The sequence below is a fragment of the Dromiciops gliroides genome, chromosome 1 (assembly GCF_019393635.1).
Source record: "Dromiciops gliroides isolate mDroGli1 chromosome 1, mDroGli1.pri, whole genome shotgun sequence".
In the NCBI taxonomy this organism is placed as follows: Eukaryota; Metazoa; Chordata; class Mammalia; order Microbiotheria; family Microbiotheriidae; genus Dromiciops; species Dromiciops gliroides.
This window is the reverse complement of record NC_057861.1, coordinates 40,500,175-40,522,185: the sequence shown is the minus strand read 5'-3', so window position 1 is coordinate 40,522,185 and position 22,011 is coordinate 40,500,175. Positions and strand designations below refer to the sequence as shown.

The following is a 22,011-nucleotide window of genomic DNA, read 5'->3' as shown; positions in this document are numbered from 1 at the left end:
TCTAGGTTAAAATTCTGTCTCTGATGCTTACCTGTGTGATCCACTCAACCACCTGGTGCCTCAGTTTCCCCATCTGGAGTTCAACTAGAGGCCCTTTCCACCTCTAGCTCTATGACTCTATGATCTCATATATATATATAAAGAATAAATCTACAAGGTAGTTAGGGAGGAAAGGCACTAGCAGCTGGGCAATCAGGAAAGGCATGACACATTTCTCTGAATGGCTTGGGAGGGGGAAGCGAATTAACTGTTGAGATGGGCACTGGCAAATAGATCTCCTTGGCTTGGGAGTCTAATAGGTAATCTTCAGATACCAGCCTCTCCCTCCCATGTGGATGTGGGAAGAATCATGTGCTCTCCAAGAAAACTCCTGCCCTATACCTAACATTTCTCCTGCCCCTTGGAGCTTCATTGACTTCTTCACTGTGCTGGCTTTTATCACTCTCGGGGCATCTGGGCTCCCCCCAGGAAAGCCGGGCATTCTGTAGCTGGCAATGCTGGAGGGAGAGATCAGAATTCCTGGTGGCGCTCCTGTGGGTGAGAGACTTGTGCGTTTTTCCATTTGTCAACGAGAGCCGGAGGGATAATTTTTCTCATTCTGTCTGAGACATCACTGCTGTTCAGCAGGAGGCTATGGAAACGGAGTGTCTTGTTCTTTCTGAGTAGCATTGCCTCAGTAGGACTTTGGATGGGCCAGACTGTTTGACAGGCAGACCCAAAGGGATCCCTCAAAGGCTGGTCACTTTTCTTCTGTTCAAGGATATTGGAGCATCCAAAGAAACCCAGGAGAGGGGTGTGTGTGTGTGTGTGTGTGTGTGTGTGTGTGTGTGTGTGGTGGGGGAAGGAAGAGGGAGGTACGAGAATCCAGGCTCTCAGAAAAACAGACTATAGAGTTTCTTATCCTAACGCAGCTTCAGGCAGCTCTGAAGGAACTTGGGTTCTGAGAGAGCAAGTTTTCTAAAAGCAAGGTTACCCTGAGATTTTTTGGACTTGCAGTTCCCAAAGGAAGGAGTGGAGAGCTGGCTTCTGGGAACTGTGATTGGAACAAGGGGAAACCCAGTGATCTTGTCCAGACAGCTGTCCTCTGACCCTTGCCCTCTGAATGGGGCAGGGGCCCTGGTGCTCAAGGCAGAAGAAGAAGGTAGGTGACCCATGGTGTTCCTTTCCTACTCTGTGCTCTGTGTAGGCTTTTCTGTTTGTCCAGATCCGAGACAGCATGATTAGAAGTCCAACTAAAACAGTATCGATCAGATGTCCGAAACATTGTTTAGCTCTGTGGAAATTCCAGAACTGTTTAGTGATCTGATTATTAAATCATATAATTTCAAGAATCCCCATGAATCAAAACTCTTAATTCATTATCTACTTATATATACTGAGGGAAAGCACCAGATGTGATGATGCGTGGTGTGGTAGATAGAATGCTGAACTTGGAGAAAGAAAAACCTGAATTCAAATTCTGTTTCTGACCCTTACTACTTCTGTGACCTTGGACAAAACATCTAAATGTTCTGAACTTCCATTTAATTTGTGACATATTTATGGGTATATTGGCCCACTGGAAGAATTGCTTCTCCTTCCTGGACCTCAGGGTGCTTGACTCAGATTGGAAATCCTGGCTTCAGATCCCCTCTTTGAAAGTCCCAAACTATGGAACCGTTGGTAAATCACTTCACCTCCCAGGGCTTCTGTTTTCTGAGATTTGAAATGGAGATAATTTTTCCTGGAGTGCGTAAGAGTATTTTGAGGAGATAATTGATGTAAAAAATGCTTTAAAAAGCAGACATTATTATTATAATATATTCAATAAGGATTGTTTTGCTTTTCTTTTTTTTGGTATCTCTAGAATTTAGCATGGTGCCTTCAACACAGTGGGTGCTTAATTAATACTTGTTGAAATGAATTTAACCTGTAAAATGAGGCAGTAAAACTATATATTCTACAAAGTCCTTCCTAGCTTTAAAACCGAACAGCCTTCATCCATTTATTTATTCATAGTCAAAGGAATTAAGCTGAAATAGAAGATTAGATATCTTCTAATCCCACACTTACCTTATTTATTTATTTTTATTCATTCATTTGTTTATTCATCTATCCATTTATCTACATTAATTAATTTATTCATTCATCTAATCATTTATTTATCTAATCCATTCATTCATTCATTCATTTTTGTTCACACCTGTGGCTTCATTAGTGTAGTAAACTTACTTTCTTTTTTTTTTTTTCCTTTTTGCAGGGCAATGAGGGTTAAGTGACTTGCCCAGGGTCACACAGCTAGTAAGTGTCAAATGTCTGAGGCCGAATTTGAACTCAGGTACTCCTGAATCCAGGGCCGGTGCTTTTTCCACTGCGCCACCTAGCTGCTCCTTACCCCTTCATCTTATCTGTAAGATTTGACAGAGAAGGAAACAGGCTCCTACAGGCTAAGGGACTTGTATCCATGGTCCTACAACTAGAAAGCCTCAGAAAGAGGATTTGAATTCTGGGTCCTCCCCACTCCACTCTAGCCACACTGCCACAATTGGTGACAAGGGTTAGTAAGTTAATCATAGAATGAAAAGGACCCTTTTAGAGAGGCAGAGGCACATCCAATCAACGTGTCTTCTTTTGAATTATGCAGAAAGAGCAACAATTGTAAAATCCTAATTCTTGCTACCAAAGTCTTTGGAACTGGCAAGTGGCAAATGGATTTGTAGACAGTGGAAATGGCACTGAGGAAAATCTATCACCATCCACTTTGCTGCTGCACTGTGAGACCCTTCCATGTGAGTCTTGTACCTATTATCTTCTTAAGAGCAGGAGCTAACTTCTCTGTTTGTGTTCCTTGCACTTATAAAAAGCACTTAATCCAGTGCCTTGCATATAATTGGTGCTATCCATCCATCCATCCATCCATCCATCCATCCATCCATCCATCCATCCATCCATCCATCCATCCATCCATCTATCTATCTATCTATCTATCTATCTATCTATCTATCTATCTATCTATCTATCTATCTATCTATCTATCCATCCATCCATCCATCCATCCATCCATCCATCTATCATCTATCTATCTATCTATCTATCTATCTATCTATCTATCTATCTATCTATCTATCTATCTATCTATCCATCCATCCATCCATCCATCCATCCATCCATCCATCCATCCATCTATCTATCTATCTATCTATCTATCTATCTATCTATCTATCTATCTATCTATCTATCTATCTATCTATCTATCTATCTATCTATCTATCTATCTATCTACTTATCCTCTTCTCTTTATTTCTACTTCCCCTTCCCTTCTAAGGTACCTTATATCTTTAATTGAGAATCACAGTGGGAGCAGCTAGGTGGTGCAGTGGATAAAGCACTGGCCCTGGATTCAGGAGGACCTGAGTTCAAATCTGGCCTCAGACACTTGACACTGTGCGACCCATGGAAAGTCACTTAACCCTCATTGCCCGCAAAAAAACCCAAACAAACAAAAAATTCAGAATCACAGAATTGAATAATAATTGCATTTATGTAGCAACCTGAAATTTGCAAAACACTTTACAAATAAGGGAGAGTAAAGGGAAGGGGATATGCATTTATATAGCACCCACAATGTGCCAGGAAGCTAGGTGGCACAGTGAATAGAGCATTGAGCTTGGAGTCAGGAAGACCCAAGTTCAAATCCAGCCTCAGACACTTCCTAGCTGTGTGACCCTGGGAAAGTCAAGTCATTTAATCCTGTTTGTCACAGTTTCTTCATCTGTAAAATGAGCTGGAGAAGGAAATAGCAAATTACTCCAGTATTTTTGCTAAGAAAACCCCAAATGGGGTCACAAAGAGTCCGACATGACTGAACAATAAGAATAACAAAAATATGCTAAGTGCTTTACAAATATTATCTCATTTGATCTTAACAACAATCCTGTGAAGGAGGTGCTGTTATTATCCCCATTTTATAGTTGAGGAAACTGAGTTAATTGAATTACCCAGTATCACATACAGCTGGGAAGTTTCTGGGGCTGGATTTGAACCAAGGCCCTCCTCATTCTAGGCCCAGAGCTCTATCTATCTGCACAAATATTATCTCATTTTATACTCACACCAAACTTTGGGAAGTGGGTGCTATTATTATCATCCCCCTTTTACAAATGGGCAAACTGAGGCAGACAGAAGTTAAGTGATTTGTCCAGGGTCACACAGTTAGGACATGACTATGGCTGGATTTGAATTCAGGTTTTCCCAACTCCAGGTTCAGTACTCTAAGCTGTAGAACTAACTGTGCCTTCATTGGCTATATAATTCCAACATGTACAATACTTCTTCTTCTTCTTCTCCTTCTCCTCCTCCTCCTCCTCCTCCTCCTCCTCCTCCTCCTCCTCCTCCTCCTCCTTCTTGTGGGGAAATGAGGGTTAAGTGACTTGCACAGGGTCATATAGATTGTGTCAAGTGTCTGAGGCTGGATTTGAACTCAGGTCCTCTTGAATCTAGGGCCGGTACTTTATCTACTGTGCCATGTAGCTGCCCCAGGTCCGGTACTCTAACTATTGTTTCACCTAGCTGCCTCTCAGTTTGAGAGTTGGAAGAGAGACCTGAGGAGAAGGGGAGGCCATTATTGCATGCTCCTGGCGTTTTAGCTCCAAGGACTCCTTGGATGCTTCTTTCTGAGTAGGATGTCCATGCTGCCTGTCATAGGAGATCTGAAGCAACAACCAGCTTCCTCCTAAGGGCTGTGACTCATACTTCATGCCAGAGCATCCTCTTCGATGGTCAGGAGTATTTGACTTTGCCAGATGGGATTTGAAAGGCTGACTATGAGTGGGCTATTTTGGGCGCCCATTTACTGAAGTGGTAATGATAACTCTAAATATGTTTTCCCTACAGGAAAAGAAGTCACCATGGAGGTTTGCTGCTCCATGTGATGGTGACGACCAGATTAGAATCTGAGTTAGGATATCTGACTTCATGCCCTGGCTCTTTCTCTTCTGATCTGTCTGGGTGACTTTGGCTAAGTCATTTCACTTCTCTGACTCTCAGTTTCATCTGTTAAAAAACACACACACAAGAGGCAGCTAGCTAGGTGTGGAGTAAGGAGTACTTGAGTTCAAATCCATCCTCAGACACTTACTCAAGTCACTTCACCCTGTTTGCCTCAGTTTCCTCATCTGTAAAATGAGCTGGAGAAAAAAATGGCCAACTACTCTAGTATCTTTGCCACAAAACCCCCCAATTTTTTTTGAGGCAATGAAGGTTAAGTGACTTGCCCAGGGTCACACAGCTAGGAAGTGTCAAGTGTCTGAGGCCGGATTTGAACTCAGGTTCTCCTGAATCCAGGGCTGGTGCTTTATCCACTTCGCCACCTAGCTGCCCCTCCAAATGGGTTTTGACAGAGAGTCAGATATGACTGAAATGACTGAACAACAACTATGGTATAGTGAGTAAAAGATCCCATTACAATTTCAAATTGTGGGGTAACTCCTTTGATAATCAGGATGGGTTTATTCATTACCCTTTAAGCCTTTGAAGAGGTAAAAATAGGAATTTTGTTTTAATCTGGGCCCAAACAGTTGTTGTCATTGTCATTATTGCTGTTGTATGTGTATGGGGGTAGTGACAGCACACAGGACGACCTGGAGGTGTGGGGTATGGTAATGACACGGCGGACCCTCTGACCACAGGTCCTGTTGCACTGAGAAGAATAGCTTATTTCTTTCTTCTTTCATATTCCATCCTTCATGGGTCCCAAACTCCAATCTTTTCCCCTCTCCCGGTGCCTATCTTTCCGCCCAATCTTTATAGGGATGACCAATGGTAGAAGACCAATATAACATGGTGTCATCAGTCTTGAGAATGGTGGAGAGGAAGCAGGCCCCGCTGGATGTTGGTACCCTGGAGAAAAACCTTAACTGCCCTGACCTCATTATAGCCACAAATTTAGTTTCTTTTTCTTTTCTTTCTTTCTTTCTTTTTTTTTTGCTGGGCAATTAGGGTTAGGTGACTTGCCCAGGGTCACACAGCTAGTAAGTGTTAAGTGTCTGAGGCCGGATTTGAACTCAGGTACTCCTGAATCCAGGGTCGGTGCTCTATCCACTGCACCACCTAGCTGCCTGTCACAAATTTAGTTTCAATCAGGCCAGATGCTCCATTTAGGACACGGGTTTTATTTCTGTGTTTCATTAGAGCTGGGGTCTTTCTTGGATAGGAATAGAAGATGTGGCCATGGCTAGTGGAAAGAGGAAAGGAAACTGTACCAGTATAGGTCCAATCTTGGTATGTAAGATGTACCCATTTCCCCTGAGAAAAGTGCGTGCAGGAAACAAATAAAAGATTCTGGAGGGTTCACTGGCTTCCAGGCCTGCATTAGCAAAAAAAAAAAAAAAAAAAAAATCAGCCCTTGGTGAGATCAGTAATTGCCAGTTGAGTAGAGACTCTCAGAGATCCAGGAAATGGGTCTTTGGTAGATAGGACCACAATGTGTCATCGTTGTTGCGGTCAATGGGCCCATCCTCTCTCTGGGTGGTTAATTGATGCTGTAGGATCACACTAATAATGCTGGGAACCACTTTCAATTTCATTTAAAAGGCATCCATTTATTCATTTTAAATGACTAGAAACTTTCTCTTGCAATCAAGGACAATTAGCAAATAAAACAATCCCATCCTTAACATCTTCCTGAATTCTGGGGCCATCCCAAGCCGGTTTATGGTCAGTTATCATCCACATAGAGTAAAGGTGACCCCAGGTCCTCTTTCACTCATTTTTTTTTGTTTGTTTGTTTTTTTCCGGTAAGGCAATTGGGGTTAAGTGACTTGCCCAGGGTCACACAGCTAGTAAGTGTTAAGTGTCTGAGGCCAGATTTGAACTCAGGTACTCCTGACTCCAGGGCCAGTGCTTTATCCACTGCGCCACCTAGCTGCCCCTCTTTCACTCATTTTTGGGGAAAGACTGGATGAATCCTTGGCAAGTATGTAGGGAAGGGGAATTCTTGTTCAGGCACCCATTGGAATAAAGGGCTTCCTAGCTCCTTCCCAAGTCTGACATCTGGCAATGATTCTGCGTGGCAGAGACAATCATTGTCTGGGTAGGATTCGAAAAGAGGAACATGAAGTAACATGAAAGACAAAAGGAGATGGTTCTAGGTCAAGACAGAGGGTTGTAGGAAGAGGGGAGGCAGGGAAAGAAAAGAAGGGACCCATCCTATGGGTTATGGAGTATGTTCGAATAGACCTGGAATACCCAGCTGAGTTGCAAAAGCAATAATCAAAGTTAGGGCCAACTTTTAAATACTAAAGGGGGAAAATGGATGAAGGGAAAGGGTAGTAAGCTGAAGAGAAAAAGAAGTTAATTATATTTATTTTTTTTCCTGGGCATTCTGAATACTTGAATGTGTGCAGAGAGAGAGAAGTGAACAACATTGCACTTTATCAGTACTGTAAACAAGTGTAAATGCAATTCTTGTCCTGGAGAATAAAATCTATTTAAAATTGGCACCATAAAAAATTACTTTTTTTGGGGGGTGTGGTGAAGCCATTGGGGTTAAGTGACTTGCCCAGGGTCACACAGCCAATAAGTGTCAAGTGTCTGAGGTCGGATTTGAACTCAGGTCCTCCTGAATCCAGGGCCATCCACTGCGCCACCTAGCTGCCCCTACATTATTTTAAATGCCTTACTGATGACTTTCATTTTTATAAAAATTTATGGTCGTTTCTGGGTATACACTGATACCCTACCTTCCCATCCTGCCTTTCCCCAGAAGCGAACCCTCTCCATAACCAAGAAAAATAGTGAAGCAAAAAAAAAAATTGATTATGATGCCTAGAGGCAGCAGGATGGTACAATGGATAAAATGCTGGACCTGAAGTCAAGAAGACTTGAGTTCAAAATCAGCCTCAGACGCTTACTAGCTCTGTGACCCTGGGCAAGTCACTTCACCTCTGTCTGCCTCAGTTTCTTCATCTGTAAAATGGTAATATCAATGGCAACCTACTTCCAAGGGTTGTTGTTGATGGGATCAAGTGATATATTTGTAAAGTGCACAGAGTATGAGCTTAACTAAGGCTTATTTCCTTCTTTCCTGCGATAAGGTTTACAGCATTCTGTCTGACTGGTCTCCCTATCTCTTTTCTTAGAGGAGTGAATTATGTTCCATCATCTGATGCTTACTGTCTAGGTGACTTTGGGCAAGTCACTTCCCTGTGCCTCAGTTCCTCATATCCATCTTCTTTGTTTCTCACTTTTTCTCCTTCTCCTTTTTATGTCTCTCTCCCCTTCTCTTTATCTGTTTCTTTGTCTCAGTCTCTCCCATCTCCTTGCTTTCTGATCCAGCTTTCTGGGTTTTTTTTTTTTGGTCTCTCCCTCTTCTTCCTTTTGTCTCTTTTCCCCTTGTCTCCCCATCTCTATATTTCTCTGATTCTCTTTTTCTCTCTTCCTCTCCCCATGGCCTCCTTTCCCTTTCTCTGTCTCTAGCTTGCTCTTCTTCTCCTTCTGTTTTTTCTCTCTCTACTTCCCTCCCCTTTCCCTCCTTTCCCCGTCTCTCGCCTTCTCTGTCTCTCCCATCTCCTCATCACTTCCTCTTTCCCTCTCCATCTCTAGCTTTCTCTGCCCGTCTCCTTTGACTCCCTCTCCCCTTCTCTCTTCTTTTTCCATCTCTATCTTCACCTCTCTCTTTCTCACTGTTCTGCCTCTTTCTATGTCTGTCTTTTCTCTCTCCTTCCCTTCATTCTCTTTCCCTTTCCCCTTCTCTCTCCCCTTTCTCTGTCCACCTCCTCCTCATCTCTTTTTTTTCTGGAAAGGAAAAACTAAACCCTTTTTCATGCTACTTCCATTAGCTCAATTAAAGAAGTATTTCTTAAGCCCTTACTATGTGCAAGGTACAATAAAAATAACCTTCACTGACATTGTGCTTTAGAGGGTCCTGAGTATGTTATGTATGGGGCATATGCATGTATGCATATTTACACAATACAGACATGCACACGACACATGGAACACACGTGTATGTATACACACCACACACATGTATGCATATGTGTGCACACATCATCTCATTTTAGCCAAGTGAGGCTTAAGCCAAATGACTTGGCCAGGGTTTCACCACCAGCAAGGACTTGACATGGGATTTCCTTTTCTTTCTTTCTTTCTTTTTTTTTTTGGCAGGGCAATGAGGGTTAAGTGACTTACCCAGGGTCACACAGCTAGTACATGTCAAGTGTCTGAGGCTGGATTTGAACTTAGATCCTTCTGAATCCAGAGCCGATGCTTTATCCACTGTGCCACCTAGCTGCCCCCTTGATGTGGGATTTTTAACCCAGGTTGTACTGAGCCTAAGGTCAGTCCTCAGTGGAGCTGACAATTGAACCCTGGTGGTAGTAGAGGGAGCTGTATATACAGATAACCATAAGGGAGAGCTATGAGGGAGAGGGAGATCAGGCAACAGAGAGGGCCAGGCAAAGTGCTGTGAGAAATTTGAGAAGAGAACCCTTTCAGCTGGAGCTGGGGTCATAGAAGGCTTTATTGAGATGGTGACAACCAAGTATGATTCCCTCGTTGTCTCTAGGCTCAAATTCAAACTGACTCTCTGGCATTTAAAGCCCTTTATAACTTGTTGTTGTTCAGTCTTGTCCAACTCTTTGTGACCCCATTTGATGTTTTCTTGGCAAAGATATGGGAGTGGTTTGTCATTTCCTTCTCCAGCTCATTTGACACATGAGGAAACCGAGGCAAACAGGGTGAAATGACTTGACCAGGGTCACACAGCTAGTGAGTGTCTGAGGCTGGATTTGAACGCAAGAAGATGAGTCGTCCTGACACCAGACCTGGTGATCTGTGTACTGTGACACCACCTAGCAGCCCCTTCCTAACCTAGCTGTGACCTACCTTGCTTAGTACATCCCACTCCCCTTTGAGCTCTCAGTAGAGCAGACATACTAGCTTTCTTGCTATTCCCCACACACCACAGTCCCTCATGCTGTCCTTCATGCCTGAAATGCCCTTCCTCTTCACCTCTGCATCTTAGAACCCTCATTTCCTTTCAGAACTCAGCTGAAGCCCCACATCTTACAGTCTCTCCTATCTCCCCAGTTGCTAGAGCCACAGGCTTCTGGGTGGTATGTTGGTAGAGCACTGGGCTTGGTGTTTAAGAATATTTTGGTTCAAATCCTCCCTCAGATATTTACTAACTGTATGACCTTGGACAAGTCACTGGATCTTGGTTTGCCTCAGTTTCCTCAACTGTAAAATTGAGATCATAATAATATGTACCTCACAGGTTGTTGTGAGAGTCAAATGAGATAATGTTTGAGTTCCTGCCACATAGTAGGCATTTAATAAATGCTCGCTCACCTCTTTTCCTTCTCCCCCTCCCCAAATTATTGCCCTTGTAGAAGCTTCCCCCTCAATGTTCCCATCCAGCTCTTCACCATACAGGAGTAAGTGGATTCATTCCTTGGGTAAATTTCCCTCAGGTCAAAGGTAGGGGGAGGGGAGAACACTGAGTATCTCTTTGTGCTTTTCACGGTTTCCTAGCAGGCCTGAGCAAACGGGGGTGACTGATCACGACTGCACTGAGCTCCGGAGGAGTTCCATCTGCAGACAAACGCCCCATTCTAGGGGATGTGTCAGCTTGGGTGGGGAAAGCAGATTGCAGCAAAGGGGTGCAGGGACTGTTGGCTCCGCCTCCCTTTCTCCTACATTTCCTAGGGCAGGCTCCCCCCTCCTCAAAGGGTTGTGAGCAGTAACAGCTGCAGGGGCACAAAATTTGACCTGAGGCAAATGGAAGGAAGGATACCTGCTACACCAAATTTTTAGACAAATTTAGTTAACACACTTGTCCGGGGAACCTTTGGGTGAGTGAGATCTTGGCCCCTGTCGGGTTTAAGCATCCAAGAACACTACTCTTATATTATGATGGAGACAGAGGGACTAGTACAGGGCCAGACTGGGAAGAGAGAATGGAAAGAAGTATAAGGTGAGACGACTTTCTCTCTAATTTTGTTGTTTCTGTCTGATGAAAAGTGACAGTGCTGCCTGTGCCTCTGAATTCTGATGCCCTGAAACAAAAACCTAGTTGTCCCACCCTAGGTCTAGGTTACCCTCCAAGGGTCAATGGGACTATCTACCATTTAGAAACTGGAAGGAAACCTTCCTTCTAGCTCTTGGGGGAAGGTTTGGGTGGGAGTGTGCAGCCAGCAACAGCCTGAGCTCATGTGGCCGGGCTTCCTGCAAACAAACCAGGCTGGCTCTAGTCAGGGGAGTGTATATACATCCAAGCTGAGCATACTCGTATAAGGAACAGAATCCCCCAAGATCTCTATAGAGTGGGTGTCCTGAGCACAACTAACCCCAAGGCTCCCCTCCTTACTATTACAAGGATTCAGCCCACACAAGTACTTAGTACACCCCTTGTTCTTCCTTGGAAGAAATGCTGCCCCTGATCTTTTGGCTGATACAACATTTCTCGCTATGGCTTAGTAGTTGACATTCTGTACTTGGAATCAGGAAAACCTCATAGTGACTACCTTGTATTTGTACTTGAGCCTCATCTACAAAATAGGGACAATAATAACTTATATCTAGCTTTATGAGGGTCATAGATTTGGAACTAGTTGGAATCTTAAAGGCCAGGGAGGACAACCCCCTCATTTTACTGATGAGGAAACTGAGGCACAAAGAGGTTAAGTGACTTGCCCAGGATCACACAACTGGTGTCTGATGTAAGATTCAAATCTGAGTCTTTCTTTCTTTCTTTTTCTTTTTTTTTTTAGGGCAATGAGGGTTAAGTGACTTGCCCAGGGTCACACAGCTAGTAAGTGTCAAGTGTCCGAGGTGGATTTGAACTCCGGTCCTCCTGAATCTAGGACTGGTGCTTTACCCACTGTGCCACCTAGCTGCCCCCTAGTATAGGCCTAATATTAAATAATAAGAGCTGATATTTTGATAGCACTTCAGCCCCCTCCCCCCCAACAACAAAGCATTTTAACTACCAGGTTTCTTTCTGCCTATTGAAACAGGCATGAATTTTTTCTAAAAGGCAACAAGCCATCTCTAGGTCCTCATTGGCTTCTTCATTCCTTGACACAATTTTCTGCTACCCATGTGCAATCAGGGCCCCTTCAACCTGGAGGCTATAGGAGTCACCATACCCTGTCCTGCTGGCCAGGATAGTTTCTATATGAATATAAAGGGAGGGGGCAGCTAGGTGGCACAGTGGATAGAGCACCGGCCCTGGAGTCAGGAGTACCTGGGTTCAAATCCGGCCTCAGACACTTAACACTTACTAGCTGTGTGACCCTGGGCAAGTCACTTAACCCCAATTGCCTCACTAAAAAAAAAAATAAAATAAAAATATAAAGGGAGCTGTTCTATGAAAGCTATACAGTAACAGCTGTATCATTGTGGGTTGTCTTTGGTTGTTGTTGTTTTTTGTCTTGGATGGTTGTATTGCTGAGGATAGCTAAGTCATTCATAGTTGATCATTGTACAGTATCGTTGTTAACAGTGAACAATGTTCTCCTGCTTCTGCTCATTTCACTTTGCATCAGTTCGTGTAACTTTTTCCAGGTTTTTCTTACATCATCCTGCTTGTCATTTCTTATAGCATGATAATATTCCATCATCATCATATACCACAGTTTGTTTAGCCATTCCCAGTTGATGGGCATCTCCTCAATTTCCAGTTCTTTGCCTACACTGAAAGAGCTGCTATAAATATTTTTGTACATGTGGGTCCTTTTCATTCTTATCTCTTTGGGATACCGGCTGTATCATTGTTATATATCTTTGCTGTGTTGGGGCAAAGCAAATCTCCCGTTTAGTGCTCAATGACTTATGAGTGTCTCATTTAATCCCAAAATTAAATATGAATTAACAGGGTACTAGTGCCATGCTTACCCATAATGATGATTATAATAACTAGTATTTATATAGAGCTTTAAGGTTTTCAAAGTCCTTTGCACATTTTAGTTCATTTTATCTTTATGACAACCCTGAAAGGTAGGTGCTATTAATATCAACCTCATTTTACAGATGAGGAAACTGAGGCAGATAGAGGTTAAGTGAGCTGTTCAGCAAGTTGTTGTATATGGATGTAATGGAATACTATTGTGCTATATGAAATGATGAGCAGGCATATTTCAGAAAAGAATTAAGTGGACTGATGCTGAGTGAAGTGAGCAGAACCAGGAGAACATTGTACACAGTAACAGAAACATTGTATGATCAGTTGCAATAGACTTAGCTCTTCTCAGCAATACAATGATCCAAGATGATTCCTCAAGACTCATGATGGAAAATGCTATTCATATCCAGAGAAAGAACTATGGAGTCTGAATGCAGATCGAAGCTTACTATTTTCACTTTTTTATTTTCTTGTTTTTTCCTTCTCATGGTTTTCCCTTTTGTTCTGATTTCCCTTTTACAACATGACTAACATAAAATATGTTTACCATGATTTTACTGTATAACCTATATCAGATTGCTTGGGGAGAGGGGAGGGAAAGGAAGAAGGGAGAAAAATTTGGAACTCAAAATCTTATGAAGATGAATGTTGAAAACTATCTTTACATGTAATTGGGGAAAAATACTAGTAAGTGGAAAAAATGACCCATTCAGGGTCATATAGTAAGTGTATAAGGCAGGATTTGAACTCAGGAAGATGAGTCGCCCTCACTCCAGGTCTGGTACTCTATCGACTGTGCCATATAGTTTCCCATCCATATGGTGAGTCCTCAGGAATGGAGGACCAAGCCAACCCAGCTTAGAAATGGAACTAATCAAAGCGTCAGTGTGGACCAGCAGTAGGGTAAACCAGTGAGTAGCTATTGCACTTTGAGCTTGGGTGACTTGGGGATACCTAGTTGCAACCCACCTCCCCAGTAACAACAACAAATCCCACATTATTCCAAGAAGTAGTTTCACCAGCTTGTAGCTCACCAGAAGTGGATCACCAGACTGTCTTGGGGGGTCTTGATATTCTTTTTTTCTTTCTCTTTTTCCCTTTTGGAAGCAATCAAGGTTAAGTGACTTGCCCAGGGTCATACAACAAGTAAATATCTAAGGTCAGATTTGAACCCAGGACTTCCTGACTCCAGGTGCTCTATGCACTGTACCAGCAGTGGGGCTTGACTTTCTTTAACAGATTAAGAAGCCCTGATCTAGTTGAACCCTATCATTTTTACAGAGGAAGAACCAAAGGGTGGAACAGTTTGCACATAAGGAAACTGGGACCCAGAGAATTTAAATGACTTGCCTAAAGACACACACAGCTAGTAAGGCATCAGAATATGAACCTAGGTCCTTTCATTCTTGATGTAACACCGTTCCCACTACACCACCCTGTGGAGACAAGAAATACCCCAAACTTGACATGTGGAAGCATTGACCTGCTACGTTTGCCAGCTGCATACTGATCATGTATGTATGTATGCATGCATGTACACATGTATGTATGGTATGAATGTACGCATGCATGTATGTACACATGCATGCATGGTATGTATGTACACCTGCATGTATGCACACATGTATGTATGGTATGTATGATCTGGCACTCTCCAGTACAGAGGAAAAGATGATGTCCTAGGATCTGCCATAAATCAGGCCTCCATGGCTGAATCATGAAGGCTTGAGTCATTTCCAGTGGCATCTTCCCCTGATGTAGACAAGGGAGGGGGAACATGGTCACACTGAAGACTTTGTTACCTAGGAGGCGTTCCCCCAGTTCTCTTAGGTACTGGGATGTGGTGAGCTCTGGATGGAGAATTTCACATGTGGTACTTGTTGACACTGAGGACCACGGGGGATCAAAAAAGCCCTGTGGAATTTGGCAACTACATCTTGACCTCACCCAGGCAGTAAGTGCTGGCATTCATGCAGGGTGATTTCATCGATGTGGGCAATCTCTCCAGGGAGAGAGATACCAACCCATCCATGGCTTCTCATCCCTTATGGCTCTTGGATGAGCATAGACACCATCCACTGGTTATACTTCACTCTCCATACATGACCAGCTGAACCACACTTCTTTTCCCGTTGAAATCTGTGTTTCTAGGGAAAGTGCATTGTAAACCTTAAATTGCTTTATAAATATTTACTTCTATCTCCACAACGTACAGTTTCCACAGGGTCTATCTTCTCTTCCTCCTCATCCGTCTTTAGACCCTGCCCTGGAACCATCTTTGGACTCTTACCCAGATCCAAGCTTTCATCAAACATACAAGCCGTTTCCATGTCATGCTCCATCTTCCTCCCCATCTCCTTTTCCAGTTCCTCTTATGTGTTGTCTTTCCCCCATTAGAATGTAATCCTCTTGAGGACAGTACCTTTCTTGCTTGCTTATATTGGCATCTCTAGCACTTAGCATGGAGTCTAGCACTTAGTAATTGCTTAATAAATCCTCTCTTTCTTTATCTCCATCTCCATCTCCATCTCCATCTCCATCTCCATCTCCATCTCCATCTCCATCTCCATCTCCATCTCCATCTCCATCTCCATCTCCATCTCCATCTCCATTTCTATCTCTGTCTCTCCGTCTTGCTGTCTGATATGGGTATTGTCTGAAGCAATATGGTCTCTGTCCCTGTTTCTCTGGTTTTATCGCCACATCCAGTATGGGGATTGTCTGCAGCTGTATGGATTGTAGCCCATCCATGCCCTTTTATATAGTGTGATTCTTGCATATAATAAAGGAAAACTTACTACCTGCCAAGACATCCCACCTATGGATGACTAACTATTTAAAGGTTATTCTTTACATCAACTTCCCTATTTCTCTAGAAAAGTCTCTTCTACTTCCTTGTAGCCGCCCAGGTTTCCAACCTCAGGGTCACCCACCCCACCCCCTCTCCTACATGAAATTGACTGCCAAATCTTGTTGATTCTACTCCAGTGATGTCTCTCCCATTCCTTCCCTTCTCTCCAACACCTTAGTTTAGACTCTTATCTCTCACCTTCTAATTAGTGTCATAGCCTCCAATTTCTCCCCTCTATCAGTCTTCCAAATTGACATATCTAAAATAAGAGTATGACCAAATAAATAACTCTTCTTCTCAAGAAGCTTCAGTTATTGCCTCCTGTCTTTAGGGCAAAATATAAAGTCTAGTGCTTGGTGTTTAAAGCCCTTTAAACAAGGCTGTAAAGTGTCTTTTCCAATGGATTTCACATTATTCCCTTGAAAAAAATCCTATATTTTCCAAACAAACTGGCCTATTTGCTGTTCCCTGTATGCAGGAATTATGAGGGGGTGTATTTTGGGCATGGAAAACTATGTGGGCATTAGCTTGGAGACAGCAGAAAATATGATGTTGAGTTTGAGAAACATTGTAGGTAAGTTTGACTAAAGAATACATGTAGAAGAGCAATATGAGAGATGTCAGGAATGGTGAGAGCCAGATTATGAATGACTTTCAATGTGAGGTGGGGGAGTTCATATTTTTATTTTAGAAGCAGTATATATTCTATATATTCCTATATATACATACACACATATTCCTATATATACACACACATATGTATATATACACACATGTATATATCTATACATACACACATGTATATATACACACATGTATATATATCTATACATACACACATATGTATATATACATATACACACACATATATGCGTGTATGTCTGACTGTGGAGAGGAGAGGGGAGAGAGAGAATTTTTGAGAACTGGCCTTTAGAAATGTAATTTTGGCAGTTGTTTGGAAGCTGGATTAGACAGAGGAGACTGGAAACATGAAAACTCATTTGGAGGCTATTTCCAGGTGAGGAGTAATGAGAGTTTGACCTTGAATTGCTGGCCGTGTAGAGAGAATGGGCCACATGCAAAATATGTTGTGGAGGTAGAATTGATATGAGCCAACGGTTGATTGAATGTGAGGGGCGAGGATGTGGGAAAGGGAAGAGTCAAGGTGGGAATAGGAAGTTATCAGGAGCTGTGAGTTTAAAGGGAGATGATAAAGAGTTCCACTTTTAATTTGAGATTGCTGATGAGACTATTCATGGGGAGATGTGAAGATTAAGATTGAATAGATGTAATTACCTTGTATTCATTCATTCATTCTCCATTTACCCATTCATTCATTCACAATTCATTCTTTCATTTATTTATTGTGTTTGTAATGTCCCCTCTAGAACACCCCTCCCCAACTCACACTTGAAGATTAGTTTCCAAGGATAAGTGGCTACCCAAGTTTCAGGGTAATGTGTAGTTGCATATTCTTTACACTTTAGCTCATGAGCCCTCACTAGTGCATCCACCTTTAGTAGTCAGCCAGTTGATACAATTAACTAAAGGAAAAAACATTTACTATGATGACACACTAAAGGACAGTAACTCACTACTCCTTAAAACCTAGAGTGTACTCTGCCATAACTCCACACATCATCAGTAGGAAATTATGTAGTGTACACTAGTAGGGGGTGGCATACACATTGGGAACACACATAGCCAAGCATCTCATACCTCATGCATGGACCCCTCCAAATAGAATTGGATTGGCGCAGAAAGTTCATGCCTCCTACACTCATTCCAGAGGAGCAGTAGGGGTGGTGGAGAGCTACAGTTTTCTGAATTTTTTTCCCCTGGAGAAACACTTTTGATTTGGCAAAGCCAAGTCAGCTTTCCAGTCTAATCCCTTCATTTTATTTCACTAGAGATTGAATAGTTTTGAATTTGAATTCTCTTACAGGGAGTGGTCAGGGATGACTATCCTAATGGCTGCATTAGTACCCCTGGGGAATATAACCTGCACCTCAAGTCCACAAAGAAGGGGAAGGAGATCCATAACCAAGCCCAGGAGGACTCTGGAAAGCTGGTGAGTGAAGTAGATGTGGCTGTTAGAATATATGACTTAGAGCTGATGAGGAACTTAAAGATCATTTGGTCCAACCCTCTCATTTTACAGTGGAAGAAAATGAGGCCCAAAGAGGAGAATGATAATACTAGCTAGTGTTAGCATGGCACTTTAAGGTTTGCAAAGAGTTTTCCAAATTATTATTTTATCATCACAACAACCATGAGAGGTTGGTGCTATTATTATCACTCTCATTTTACCGATGACTAAACTGAAGCAGACTTGTCACACAGCTAGTAACTGAGGTTGGGTTTGAACTTAGGTCCTCCTGACTCCTTTATCCCATATACTGTGCAGCTGCCTTACACAGGGTCACATGGATAGTAAATGGGAATCAAAACCAGAGCCTCTGATTCCAAATCCTCTATCTTCATCCTGTACTTTACTTAGGGAACAAGGATTCCAAAGATTATCTTACTGTAGCCATGCTGGTCTTGTCAAACACAAGAAAACTGCGGGTTTTGGCCTGCTGAGGGGATAAGGGAAAGAGAAAAGAGACAAGAGTTACTTGAAATTACTGCCATTGGGAAAAGCCTTGTGTCTTATCACTACTGAGTGCTCAAGTGGCAGGTAAGATTTAAGTTAGCTACAAGGAAGAATCTCTTAGACAGTGAGAGTGTTTAAACAGTAGAATAGATTTCCATTGGAGGTCATGACAGTTTTCCTTCTTTTGAAACACAGATTGAGGGACAGCTAGGTGGCGCAATGGATAAAGCACTGGCCCTGGATTCAGCAGGACCTGAGTTCAAATTTGACTTCAGACACTTGACACTTACTAGCTGTGTGACCTTGGGCAAGTCACTTAGTCCTCATTGCCCTACAAAAAAACCTACAAACAAACAAACAAAACACAGGCAGATTGGCTTAGAACAGGGGCTAGTAGACTCCAATAATGGGGTTTTCACAGAGGTGGTATCTGAGACACACCTGGTGGACATCTGCGTTGACCCTTGGTTTAGGTGCTATCTGGCCTGGAGGCAGAGGATTGGACTAGATGACAGTTTAGGGGCCCTCACAAGCTATGTCATATATCTAGGATACACTGTATCTTTACCTCTGCTTTCTTTTTGAAATTAAATATTTTTTCAATTAACCACCATTTTTTTCTCTCCATCCTAACCCTGCCACTAAAAAAAACCAAAAAAAAAAACCCTTTTTAACAACAATAGTTAGCCTTTATATGGCACTTTCTGCAATTTATATATGTTATCTTATTTTATTCTCACAATAAACCTGTGAGGTAGGTGCTATTATTATTTCCATTTTAGAAATGAGGAGACTTAGGTGAAGGGTTTTTTTAATTTAATTTTTTAAATTAAATTTTATTTTATTTTCAAAGAGCAGCCTTCCACTTCCCTGCTCCCCCTACCCCCAAACCCCACATTGAGAAAGTAAGGAAAACAAACCTATTACACATATTATAGTAAGTTAAAAACAAATTTTCACATTGGCTGTGTCCTAAAAATATTTGTCTCATTTTGCATTCTAAATACTTCACCTCTCTATCAGGAGGTGAATAGCATGTTTTATCATTAGTTCTCTGAAATACTGTTTGGTCATTATACTGTTAAGAGTTAAGCACAATAGTTTTCTATCACATTTATATATCATTATTTGTTCATCCATTCACCAATTTATGGGCACCTCTCAGATTTTCATTCTTTTCCATCTTAAAAAGAGGTATACATATTTTTGTACGTACTTAGAAATCATTTTGTAGAGTTCTAATCCTTCCAATTCTACTTCCCTTCTCTCCTTTCCTTCCTATTTCACTATTGAGTGAACTATATTTCTAATCTATTTGTGTGTATGTAGTCTTCCTTCTTTTGACTAGTTCAGCTGAGATTGAGATTTAGGTGTCAGCCACTCTTTTTTTTTTTTTACTACTTCCTTCTTGTTTGTATAGATATCTACTTATGCACACTCATTTTGTGAGATACTTTGTTCTAACCTTCCTCTCCACCCCCTTTCCCAGTATATTCTTCATTCTTTCTCTTTCTGTTCTTTTCTTAAGATCATCAAGACATAACAGAACCACTCCCAGGTTTAGTCTAATTGGACTCCCTCTATGAAGCCTAATGATGATAAGCATCAGAAGAAGATACATTTATCATCTCCCCATTTTTGAATGTAAAAGGTTCATCTTTGATCCTTTATCATTGTTCATTCATGCTTACTTTTCTATGTTTCTCTTTCTTTCTTTTCTTTTCTTTTTTTTTTTTTTTTGGCAGGACAATGAGGGTTAAGTGACTTGCCCAGGGTCACAGCTAGTAAGTGTCAAATGTCTGAGGCCAGATTTGAACTCAGGTTCTTCTGAATCCAGGGTTGGTGCTTTATCCACTGCGCCACCTAGCTGCCCCCTATGTTTCTCTTCAAAATGTGTTTATACTTTAAAATTTCTCCATAGCTGTGGTCTTTTCATCAGGAATGCTTGGAAATCCTCTATTTCATTAAAGGTCTATCCCTACCCCCTGTAACTTTATACTTAGTTTTGCTGAGTAAGTCACTCTTGTCTATAAGCTCATATCTTTTGCCTTCTGGAATATCATATTCCAAGTTTTCTGCTCCCTAAAAGTGGTGGCTGCTAAATCCTGTGTGATCCTGATGGTAGCTCCTTGGTACTTGAATTATTTCTTTCTGTCTGCGTGCAGTATTTTCTATTTGAAACTCTAGAAGGTATACCCAGTAATGGAAATGGTGGTTTCATTTTGCATCTGCCACCCTGCCAAGCTTCAACTCTGCAGAACATGATACTTCTGTGCCATGTACCCCTGATTCCATCCCACCCCATTTCCTGCCTTCTTTTGTATGTTGTTCCCTCCAAATAGATTCTAAGTTCTTTTAGAGTAGCAACTATGTTTTTATTAATTATATCCCCAGCACTTAGCACAGTTTCTGACACATAATGGACACTTAATGTTTATTAGATTGGATTAGATTGACTGACAAGGGAAATAGTATCATCAGGAAGGAGCCACCTCTCAGTGAATGACAGAAGATGAAAGGGGTTGATAAAGGATCTTTAAGATGAAAGGAAGTTTGTTGACAATGGAGTAACCCTTGAATATTCTTTCTAATATTGGTTCTGAACTGAACTGAAGTGATTTGATGAAGTCAGAGTACAACAGAATACATCTCATTTTTCTAGAACCCTATCCCTTTCTTAAGGTAGCTTGAAATCATTTCAGCTTTCCTGGTTAGTGTACCATATGGCTGATTCATCTTCAGTTGTCTCTAACTCCCAGATCTTTTTTTCAGTCAAATTTCTGTCTAATTATGCCTCCCTCATTTTGTACTAAGGAAGTTGATGTTTTTTTTAGTGAGGCAATTGGGGTTAAGTGACTTGCCCAGGGTCACACAGCTAGTAAGTGTTAAGTGTCTGAGGCCGGATTTGAACTCAGGTACTCCTGACTCCAGGGCCGGTGCTCTATCCACTGTGCCACCTAGCTGCCCCTAGGAAGTTGATTTTTTGAACCCCAGTGTAAGACTTTACATTTATACTTACTCAATTTCATTCTAGTTGATAAGTGCTTATAATATGTTGAGATCAAAGAATCTATGATCTAGACCTGGGGTAGGGGGATCATGGGAGGGAGAAAGTGAATAAACATTTATATAATTTGGTGTTAAGTGCTTTATAAATATTATCTCATTTGATCTTTGCAATGATATTATTATCCCTATTTTACATTTGAGACAGCTGAGACAGAGGATGAGTGAATTGCCCAGAGTCACACAGCTACTAAGTATCTAAGGTTAAATCTGAACTCAGGGGCAGCTAGATGGTACAGTGGATAGAGCACCGGCCCTGGAGTCAGGAGTACCTGAGTTCAAATCCGGCCTCTGACACTTAACACTTACTAGCTGTGTGACCCTGGGCAAGTCACTTAACCCCAATTGCCTTACTAAAAAAACAAACAAACAAAAAACCCCCCAAAATCCGAATTCAGGTCTTCCTGACTCAGGACAGCCCTAATCTAGTCCTCTTTCATTTTATTGGTGATGAAATGTTGGCCCAGAGAGATTGACGTGATTTACACAAGGTCATACTACAAACAAAGCTGGGATTTGAACTATTTCTTTCCCCACAATGTAACATGTATCTTCTTGGAACCTGATTCTGTCATCCGTTATACTAGTCATCCCTTTCATTAGCCATCCCTGACA

At 41.9% G+C, this 22,011-nt stretch overlaps 1 protein-coding gene across 12 annotated transcripts in view; it reads left to right on the top strand.

Annotated features, from left to right (window-relative positions):
- Window positions 1-378: 378 nt before the first annotated feature.
- Window positions 379-22,011, top strand: part of RIMBP2 (RIMS binding protein 2) — a 522,092-nt gene continuing 500,459 nt past the window's right edge. For 11 of the 12 annotated variants that reach the window (XM_043966763.1, XM_043966824.1, XM_043966816.1 and 8 more), the window contains exons 1-2: window positions 871-1,141; window positions 17,680-17,805. In XM_043966763.1, the coding sequence (XP_043822698.1) occupies window positions 1,103-1,141; window positions 17,680-17,805 (165 nt within the window). In that variant the 5' untranslated portion in view covers window positions 871-1,102. Of the gene's footprint in view, window positions 538-870; window positions 1,142-17,679; window positions 17,806-22,011 lie in introns of those variants that run through there. The other variant, XM_043966745.1, reaches the window with a different exon arrangement.